This window comes from Triplophysa rosa, linkage group LG12 (genome assembly GCF_024868665.1).
Source record: "Triplophysa rosa linkage group LG12, Trosa_1v2, whole genome shotgun sequence".
NCBI lineage: Eukaryota > Metazoa > Chordata > Actinopteri > Cypriniformes > Nemacheilidae > Triplophysa > Triplophysa rosa.
In genome coordinates this window covers 17,589,428-17,600,101 of record NC_079901.1, presented here as the reverse complement: position 1 = coordinate 17,600,101, position 10,674 = coordinate 17,589,428, and the positions used below count along the sequence as shown (strand labels likewise).

The following is a 10,674-nucleotide window of genomic DNA, read 5'->3' as shown; positions in this document are numbered from 1 at the left end:
ATACACCAGGGGTCCCCTTGCATAGAATTCACCATGTTGTTTCTACAGTAGCCCTAAACGGACAAACTGCTCTACAGAATGCATTTCAAAAATACATTATCTCCTTTGGCAAAGTGAAAACGTGACGACATCTTAGTGCCGTGTCAGCAACCGTAGTGCTTCAAAGGGAGGGGTGGAGTGAGCTGTTGGTTGCAATTTGCAACCTCACCACTAGATGCAGCTAAATTTCATATATTGCACCTTTAAATCTGTCAATTTACATCTACATATATGGGTTCATTGTTTCATCAAAGAGGTTAATTCATTTTAAATACCATTTCCCACGGCAATGAAGTCATTTGAAATCATTGATTTTATTATCATTAATTAACAATACATGATGTGACAGTGACTGATGGCTCATTTTTTCAAAACAGAGACTAGAAGAGCTAGTGAAAGACATTAATATTGCTTATGGTTGGAGTCTCACAAGCATTAGTTTGCTTGAACCATTACAACATCCTCCCCAGATAAAGACATATCTCTACAATGCTAAAAATGACATGAAAAATGTAACATAGACACCCTAATAGGATAATGACAATTATTTTCCCCCTCATTATATTTTTAAGACAATGGCAATGAAAGAGCTTTTAGCTAGTGGCACAATATTTAACATTGTTAATCTAAATGTAATAACCCCAAGCAAGCATGCAATAGCCTCTGTGTGACTGGACAGTTGGATGGATCAAATGATATGTTGCAGTTCCTCGACGAATAGAGAGAGGGCACTAATTATTTATCTTCCTATCCATAATGTACAAATGACACATTTCTGTACAGTTTTACATTTTCCAACCTTTAATGTCCAGTTTGAAAATTCAGCAAGCTGGAACAAGATCTAACACCTCTTTCTCAAATTCTAATTTTCACCCAGTTTAAGTCGGGCAAACTCGTTGGCCAGCTGCAGGGCCTCTTGGATGCATTGTATGTTTCTTCCTGTGGCCTGGGCAGACATGTCTTTACCACCTCCTTTTCCGTCCAGCAGAGGGCATACTTCCTGAACCCACTCATTGGCCTTCAAACCACGGTTTGCAACATCCTGCAAATGAATATAACAACATTTCTGCTTATTACTGTTTATGTAAAATTTCTGTATGGCACCATAAAAGTTTAATACTATTTAACTAGCACTAAACTCTGACTCAGTTTACCTGGGGCACTTGGCAAAGGCAGATAATTTTTCCTGCATCGTTGTCTACAGCAAAAAGCATAGCAGCAGTCTGAGGAGAATTTGTCTTTAGCAACTTCAATGACTCATTCAACGCCTGTGAAAAACATGGTGGAATCAGTGCAGTTTTCACATCATTCAGTTCTAAGAACTCCTGTTTTGAAAAAAGATGTGAGATTTACCTTTGCAGATGCTCCACTCTCCATCTCCATGACAATCAGAGGTTGGTTTGGGTTGCTGTCAACGATCTCTTTTGTCTTCTCCAGGACCTACAATTTAAGATTATGACGCATTCATAGTCGGTCAATTACTTTCCAAAAATGTCTGTGACTAAATGACAGATTATATCATGTCTAGGCTTCTTACCCTCTTCTGTACATCAGCCTTGCTGGCACGGTCCAGATCATCCATGATCTTCTTAAGACCCTTTAGAGATTCCCTCATCTCATCCTTCCGCCACTGAGAGATCACTGCAGTGCCCAACGACTGAATACATACACGGAGAGTACAATGGTGTAAATTAGCATTTTAGATGCGTCTATTCTTGGCAGGCACAGGCAGAATGCTCATGAGTTGACTGATGACCTCACCTCCGTCATATCTGCAATCTCCTTCTGAACATCTTTATTGGGGACGGTCTGAGCTTTAACTTTCTCTGCCATGGCATCTAGGCTCAGCTTCAGGGCATCAGCTTTTCTCTGGGCCTGATAACACAAACAGTCCTTCTGTCAACAAATTTCACTTTCACTTCACACCGTTGAAATACAGTTTTATCGTTGCATGATTGTGTCGTTATTGAATTAATGAATATAATTAACTTTTAAACAAATAAATAGACATTTATGTCAGCCCTGTCCCCACCAAACCTTCTGAGCCTCTGCTCCAGTAACAGCCACAATCCTCCTGATTCCTTTAGCGATGGCCTCCTCCGAGACGATCACAAATGGTCCAGCATGACCAGAGTTTTGCAGGTGCCTATGGGCAAAAAAGATCAACCTTCCTAAGCGTCAGATTGCACAGCTTCTCCATGTAGAACTCTTAACAACTTAAATCAAATGAGAGATCTGCCTATAAAAACAGCAAGGGGCACTGGTGAGGTAAGCCCATATGTGCTCTATTGAAAGTTCAAAATCTGATGTTCATACGTTCCACCGCAGAACTCGATAGAGGTGAGGGAGCCCACAGGGCTGTTCGGATCGGCCAGCAGCTCCTCCACAGGGATACCAATAGACACCACTCTGACTGGATCAGGGTACGTCTCATCAAACACAGCCCGCAGACCCTGGATGGCTTTAGCTTGTGCAAGAGGAGCATCTAGAGCATAGACTGCCTGTAGGAAGATTCAAACAGATGTTATTCAGTATGTGAGAGAAGATACAAAAGAAAATGGAGCATTCTTGCTTTTAGGAACAAGTAAACTTTGTTACGTTTTCAATAACCTTTATAAAACGAGAACAAAAGTTTATATTGATGTTTTCAGAATATCTGCACCGTGGAGACATGGGAAAAGTTTTGACTGCCTGGAAAGTAATATAAAGTTTTCAGATCATAAGTCTGTTTACCTTGGCATCACGAATCAAAACACAAGCGATCTCCTCTGTGCGCCGCACTTCATCTGTGCTCATGGCTCCTTTGGCGGTGAAGTCAAAGCGCAGACGGTCTGGAGCAACCAGAGAGCCCCGCTGGTCTGCCTCACCCAACACTGAACGCAAGGCAAAGTTAAGGATGTGTGTGGAGGTATGATTACTCATGATGGGCCTACGACGTGCCTGAGGAATAGCAAAAGGAATCATGTTGTGTACTGTGTACTTTGTCTTTGACAATACTGAACACATGTCGTGTCATGCAGGTTAGTAAAATAATTATTGAATACTGTATCAGCACAGCTCAGAAAAATAAGAATATAAATAAATATTGTAAATGATCATTGTCAAAAAGTGACTCGTACCTCATCCACATGGAGAGTCAGGCGATCTCCAACTTTTAGTGCACCATACACTGTCCCAATATGCAGGACATATCCTCCTCTCACTTGAGTATTCTTCACTGTGAACTCCATTCTCTATAGCAGCGAAACAAAACATGACAATGCAGAATTAAGCACAACTGATCAGGGCAGTTCAGCATCATTACAAATCCGCCCTGTATTATTACATCCTCAGTAGAGTCGTTCTCTCGAAGTATGTAGCCTTCGTCGAAGCTCTGTCCACCCTGCTCAGCATAAAAAGAGGTTTGATCGAGCAGCAATCCGCACTCTTGACCCGTGGTCACCTCATCGACAAATGCACGGTCCCTTCTCAAAGCCAACACCGTACCCACTACCTGTTCAAAGTCTGAGTGAGAACAACACCTCAGTCAGAAAAACACATACAGGTGTGAACAGTAAATAACAACAACAAACGTATGGATGTCAATTTTACCATAGTTGCCATTATCATCTGAAGTGTAGCGATACTTGGGGCTGTCATCAGTGGCAGGAACACCCTTGTTCCTAAGCTCCTCGATGGAGTAGATGTCCAACATAATGTGGTCCTCATTACCAGAGCCTTTGCCCTGAGACTTCAACTGTGTACAAAGGCAAATACATTTTTTATTAGACTCATTCACATTAATAATACTGTTATAGTTTGATGAGCTCCTCTTTTCCAATATTGCCATTTCACATTAAAACCTTAAAAAAGACATTCTACCTGAGCTGATTTTTTTTCTTCCTCAAAGGCTTGTCTGTCCACCCCCATCCCTCTCTCTTCAGCGATCAGGGCGGTGAGGTCCAGAGGAAAACCATAGGTGTCATACAGCAGCCAGGCTGTGTCACCTACAAAACAGTTTCAACATTTCATGCATTAGGTACTCTCATCTGTGATAAGACTCTTATGTGTGAAGAAGTGGCCATGCCTCTCAGTTACCTGGGATAGTCTTGCTGTCTCCCAGACTCTGGATCTTGCGGTCCAATATGCGACGTCCCCTGCTAAGAGTTTTGAGAAACTGTGCCTCTTCTTCGTTAATGATGTCCTTCACCATATCAGGATCTTTTCTCAACTCAGGGAAAGCATCACCCTGTTAAATCCAATAGTGAGACAAGAAATGAACAGACCATCTTTAGGCAGCATGGTGCTCGAAGATAAGAACTAATGCGTAGTATATCTACATGCTGCGACTTTGATTCGCTCTCAAAGAAAAGATAGTATGTCTATGAGCTACAGCCCATACCAGGGACTCAACCACCACATCCACGAGGGAGGCAAAGAAGCCTCTCTGTGCACCCAGCTTCTCATGAGAGTATCGCACAGCACGACGCAGAATCCTTCTTAAAACATAGCTGCCAAAACAAAGCCACAGATACATGTATTACACATACATGTCATAGAAACGCATGCAATGTTGAGTATACAGTTAACCATTATACAGCTCACCCCCTGCCTGTGTTGTCAGGTCTGCCACCGTCAGACAAAGCTATCGTTATAGTGCGAGCATGATCGGCCAGGACGCGGTATGCCATGTCAACACCATCTGTATCTTCTGCACCAACTTTTCCTGTGTATGGCCTGGCACCTGTGCCCTAAGAATCAAGACCATTCAAGCTATAGCTGGCAATGTGAAACACTAATCTAAATTTCAACAATGTTTTTCTAATATTGCACCCATACCTTCTGAATGGCCTCGAAATAAGGAATGAAAAGGTCAGTGTCATAGTTAGACATCTTGTTTTGGAGTACAGACACCAGACGCTCCAGTCCCATGCCTGTGTCAATGCTCTTCTTAGGCAGAGGCTTTAGAACCGTCTCTGACTCCCTAGAGAAGCCAAGCCATATAAATGTATGCATGTCAATGTGGTGTAAATAAGACGATTATTATGCCTATATTAATTTCTACATTTTTACTGGCCCTGACAAAAAATATACTTGCCCGCCACAAAAAGTAATAAATAAATAATAATGTCTAGTTATTAGTTAGTTTTTTTACCTATGCAATCTTAATAAATAAGCTCATAATACCAATAAACTATTAGCCCAATAATAATAGTCAATTAGTTAGTAATAAAATTAGAACAAATGATCAAATTATGAGCAATATCACAAATAAATGTAATAAAGCAAACACACATATAAAATGAACAGTGCTTTTTAGGTGTTTCAGGTTGGTCTAACTGTGGTTATTAGGTTCAGAAACTGAATAAAGGAGTCAAATGTAAAATAACACTTCATAGTCTTCACAGTATACTGAAATATAGATCAAACCATATTAAAGTTGATCAGTCAGGAGCAGTGAGTGTGTTTTGTCTTCGTTTTTTGTTGTTTGATGAGCTTTAAAACAGATATATGTATTATGCTGCTGTCCCTTTAAGAGCTAGCGCGCACGGATCACATGCTTTTTCCCCCCACTGTTTTCATTTACAGCAAACTATAATGGATTTATCAACGTGATATAGAGCCCATTCGCTAAATAATAACATCAAATAAGTTAAATTGGTTCAACTTGCGTCAGGAGTAGACTTTGAATTTGAGCTTGCGCATACAGAATGTACTCATCCTGTGAGCTGTCCTCGACACGACACTTCTCGTCCGGTGTGCTACTCCGTTAATTTATATGGCGCATGGTTTGTTTACGTTGCACTGAAAGCTCAACTGTCACCGCTACAGCCTTGATTGTGAATGTACATGTAAGATTGGCTGTTTGATCTCTCTGCCATAGTTAATCTAGTGTGTGTCGTGGCCTCCGTGTCTCTGAGAAACACGGCTCTTTAAGCTGGTGCACCGCTGGTGTAACTTTGTTTTAAGTTTGTGCAAGTTGCAACGTTTCCATTCCGTGCAACAGAAACATGCGGTGTAACGGAGCCTTTACGATTAATTAACCGTGACGTTTTTAAGCGCGTTTAATAGTAAACCTCGGTAATCGCTGCATCCCTAATGTGGTGTACAGAATGTTTAGTGTGTTTAAAAGCATCTTCTAGTGTGCATGTTTAACAAATATATGTTTACCAGTTTAGCGAAAGTATGAGATGTGGTACCTGTTAAACTGGATAAACACCAGATTCCAGATTTCAAGCACATTGGGGTCATCCATGTTGACCAGATGGGAAGCATCTCTGCCTCCAATACGATCATAGTGCATCTCACTGCATGGTCCACATGGACCGGTGTCCCCCATCTCCCAGAAATTGTCCTTCATACTGCCCGGAAGAATACGACTCTCCTCCATTCTGAGACAGGGAAGAGTCAAGCAAAAGACATAAGAAAACTTAAAAACACTATAAATTTCACAATAATAATTTATGATATTATGTTTGGAGCTGATTTTTTACTTGCCCCAAGTCCAGCCAGATCTGCTTGCACTCCAGGTCAGGCTCCAGGCCTGCATCTTCATCACCACCAAAGTAAGTCACATAGAGTCGTTCAATAGGAATACCAAACTCCTTGGTCAGAAGATCCAGTGCCATCTCGCAGGCCAGGTGCTATAGACATAGTGTAAAAGAAAAAGAAAGGACAAAAATAAGGGAACAAAAAGTCCAAAATTAGCAGGACCTATAAAAACACCATACATATAACACAAATATATAAACTTGGGATGAACAATAAATTATCGGCCATATCGGTATTGGCCGATAAATGGTCATTTTTAATGTTATCGGTATCGGCCAATAAAAAAATTATGCCGATATATTAACGCCGATAAATCTTAAATCCTTACCACTGGTTAAACTACTTCATCTGCACACTGCTCGCGTCTTTCTGTCGTGATCATTCACTTAATGCTATTATCAAAACATTGCTGATGTAGGTACAGTATATAGATACAGTATTTATGAATGTGTAAATTATAGGAACAAAAGCATATTGTCTGAATCAGACTGCTGTCTGAATGCTTTCTGTCTTGAGACCTGTTTGACATGTGGCTATAGAGGGTATGCATTAACGTCACTTTCCCACGAGAACACGCCGGGACACGCTCCCTTGAGTGGCAAAACTAAGGCAAAATGGCTGCGTTAAATAGGAGGAACAAAAACCGGGACTAAAACACGCAATTATTTGCCGAAACTACAAGCAGCTGGACTCGACGGTGATCCTTACGACTACCTTATGACTTCAGGTGAATCAGGTGTTCTTAGACACTCAAATGTTGCGCGGAATTGCGTTTCCTGATATTGTAACCATTCACTTTGCCCAGTGTTTTACCACTCAAGCAGGCGCGTTCCGGCGTGTTCACGTGGGAAAGTGACGACACGTGCATACCCTCTATAGAAACATTTTTCTGGAAGAACATCTATAATTTGTTTATTAAATATACCAGAAAAGTTTGAAGGTTAAAGAATCGTTAACTAGTGCAAAGTAGGCTTTGGACATGATTTTCAGGACTAAAAGAGAACTAATGGTTACCTTGTTTTCCGCGGTGAATGTTTTCAAATAAAAGCAGTTGTTCACTTTTTGCCATTTGTTTCAGTCTTAGGGAATTTTATATTAATATGTAGATGCTGTATATCGGCCAATATATCGGTTATCGACTTCCAATGTTAAAGAACTATCGGTTATCAGCCAAAATTTACATATCAGTACATCCCTAATATAAACAAATATTCTCCCTCTCTCTCTCCATCGCTTACTTTAAAATAGTCTCCAAAAGACCAAGAGCCCAACATCTCAAAGAAGGTGTGATGGTAGACGTCCTTGCCAACATCATCCAGGTCATTGTGTTTGCCACCGGCACGAATACACTTCTGAGTATTAGCAGCACGGCGAAGTTTGGCCATTGGATGCGATGGGTCAATGGTGTTCAGAAAGATGGGCTTGAACTACAGAGATGATGGAGTTAAAATAATCAATTATTTCTAAATACATTGAGATCATTTTATAGAACTAAGCTCAACTTTTTTTTTTACCTGGTTCATGCCGGCATTAGCGAAGAGCAGAGTGGGATCATCCAGCGGGATGGTGGCCGACGAGTGGACGTACTGATGCTCATGACGGCGGAAGAAATCGATGAACTTCTCGCGGATCTGAGCAGCAGTCAGTGAAGAGTCCATGATGGTTGTTGTGTTTTTCTCAGGGGGCTAGAGAGGTACACATATATAAAGGAGTCAGGAAACCGGTTTCAACAAAAAAGCAGGTGGAGTAAACATGCAGTTGCTTTATGGTATTGTCAAAAGTAAACAATAAAGATTTAGTTTTAGACATCTGCTGGATAAAAGGACACCAGGAACACCCTACGTTCACCTTGTCTGCACTAGTCCATGGCATGCAAAACATCTTGTTACAAACAGCAGGGCTGCCATCTCTTTCTTTATGGTGATGCATGACCTTGATCATTTAAATGTGAATATGTAAAATAATCTACCAAACAATTAAAACATATTCAAATTATGAACAAGAACAATATTAAAATCTGAATGAAAGCATAGTTCAACTTCATATCTCCTTATTACAGCACAACGCTTGTAGGTTAGTATCCCAGGGAAATACAAACTGATCAAAAATGAACAGCTTGAATGCACTGTAAGTCACTTTTTATTAAAAATCTGCCAAATGCATAAATGTAATGATGCAAAAATAAGAATCTACTTGGCTCATGTTATGGAACATAACCTGCAGCAGGAGGAGCTATCCATAGCAAACCGCCATCTCCCTACAGTAACTTCCCATAACAACTGTCCCAAAACACAGAGAAGGTTTCCATATAACAACACACATCATAACCACTCAACCCATGCATGCTAGAGACTACATCTGTTGTGGAACAGCGGTCTAAACTACCCCAACATCTGCTCACCATTCAGAAAAAACAAAATTTTCCAGTGTACCACAGTTACATGTAAATGCACAAACAGGCATACACTTCATCCTCATAGCAAGAACCACTATTTGTTCTATTCATGACTGATTCTCTGGTAAAAAAAAAGCATCATCACACAGCATGCTACTTTCACAACAACATTAGTGAATTGAGCAAGCCATGACCTGCACACTGTAAGGTTCACCTGACAACAGAAGAAAGCTTTGGCACAGAAAACAGTGAAATGAAGAGCCATAGATAATGATGCTCTATACTCCTGAAAAGGTAAAGGGGATTTAGAGTTCATCATACTAAAATGAATATAAATAAAATACCTGTAAGAATTTATTGTCATATCTGATTTATGACACTTTGTAAGACCAAAGCTGACATAAGAGTGTTTCAAACGACATGTAAAAAGATGAAAATGTACAGCAAAAATGAAATTATATTAGTTTATTTAATGCACATACTGTAGTCTGGCGAGATTTCATGCTTTATGTTGCACTGGTACGTACGACACAGGCCAGACCCATAGATCACATCGAGTGTGATGCAGGCAAGTGCTTTCTTACATCATTGGAAAAAAATTAACCCCTATTCTGACTTATATTATTAACACAACAATATAATCCATGTGTAATCCTTTTATTGTATGTAGATAATTTAACAAGTACGAGAATTAATACCGTCTTAAGTTGTATTTTACAATAGCTTGCTTCCCTAAACTCGAGACAGCTCGAGACAAGGCTAACCTGACAATCCAGTAATTTACTGAAACCTCGTGTAACTTCATTCGCATAACCTCGTGGTACACGCAACGAGGACATACAACGCTGCAAAATTAAATACAAAATAGGGAATAAACAGAAAGGTTGTGAAACTTACGAATATTTATCTTTTAACCGCTTCAGTAAACAGCCACACTACTCCCCACGCCGGTTGAAACCAAAAGAGAACGCAAGCCCCTCCCACAAAATACATGATTGGTCCAGGAATAGGGACCAGCCAGTGTACGTAGGTTCTATTGGTAAACGACGCTGCCAGTCACGACAAAGACGCGGCTGGATATGTCAATGCGCATTGAACGGAACTGGATGATGCAACGACAAAGAAACAGTGGATTGATATTTTTATATTATTGATATTTTTATGTTAACTATTAATTGTCAATCAACCGAGACTTCTGTTCATTTTAATCTCCTTTCTTGCAAAGAATCTTGCAAAGTATTATAGCGTTCAATATTAGAATGAATATTGTTATTCTACTGGTGCGAGTAATTTGTTGTAATCGCTTATAAATGTTTATATCATTTGTTAAATTTAGGTAATTTGGTAAATAATTTGTTAACATAACGTTAGCCATAACATTGCAAAATAATAATTTAATATAATATGTTTTTACATATAAACATTAACATAATAGACAGGCAAGCTCTGTTAGACAATGCATATTCCACAATACAAATGCAAAACGTTACAAAAATAAATAATAAAAAATAACATTTGAGTTAAAAAAGTTACTTTCAATTTATCACAGTTTACAGTAAGCATTTTCTCACAGCAGGTGGCGATCAAATACAATTTCACTCACAACTCTAGGCTAGTTGTTTCATTAAACATATGGATTAGCAGTAAATAGCTATATGTAGTTTATTAACCATATAATCATATGAAAGAGGTGATAATCCATATAAAAC

At 39.7% G+C, this 10,674-nt stretch overlaps 1 protein-coding gene across 2 annotated transcripts; it reads right to left on the bottom strand.

Annotated features, from left to right (window-relative positions):
- Positions 1 to 334: 334 nt before the first annotated feature.
- Positions 335 to 9,949, bottom strand: LOC130563173 (alanine--tRNA ligase, cytoplasmic-like). 2 transcript variants are annotated; one of them, XM_057348605.1, is made up of 22 exons: positions 9,863 to 9,907; positions 9,180 to 9,251; positions 8,085 to 8,255; positions 7,809 to 7,997; positions 6,517 to 6,662; positions 6,219 to 6,410; positions 4,858 to 5,002; positions 4,624 to 4,769; positions 4,421 to 4,529; positions 4,117 to 4,267; positions 3,901 to 4,025; positions 3,631 to 3,775; positions 3,365 to 3,543; positions 3,159 to 3,272; positions 2,773 to 2,979; positions 2,356 to 2,540; positions 2,077 to 2,185; positions 1,801 to 1,914; positions 1,577 to 1,696; positions 1,393 to 1,479; positions 1,194 to 1,307; positions 335 to 1,081 (listed from the first exon to the last, which is right to left on the bottom strand). In XM_057348605.1, exons 2-22 carry the CDS (start codon positions 9,228 to 9,230, stop codon positions 902 to 904), a joined length of 2,979 nt encoding a protein of 992 aa, XP_057204588.1. In that variant the 5' UTR covers positions 9,231 to 9,251; positions 9,863 to 9,907; the 3' UTR covers positions 335 to 901. The 2 variants fall into 2 exon arrangements, with proteins under 2 accessions (XP_057204588.1, XP_057204589.1); XM_057348606.1 differs by lacking the exon at positions 9,180 to 9,251 and having other exon boundaries at positions 9,863 to 9,949.
- Between the last annotated feature and the right edge of the window lie 725 nt (positions 9,950 to 10,674).

Coding starts and splice junctions, on each gene's coding strand:
- LOC130563173 (XM_057348605.1), bottom strand. CDS start 9,230: ATGGCTCTTCATTTCACTGTTTTCTGTGCCAAAGCTTTCTTCTGTTGT. Junction 4,770..4,857: donor ATTTCGAGGCCATTCAGAAG/GTATGGGTGCAA, acceptor CTTGATTCTTAG/GGCACAGGTGCCAGGCCATA. Junction 3,544..3,630: donor AGATGATAATGGCAACTATG/GTAAAATTGACA, acceptor GTTCTCACTCAG/ACTTTGAACAGGTAGTGGGT.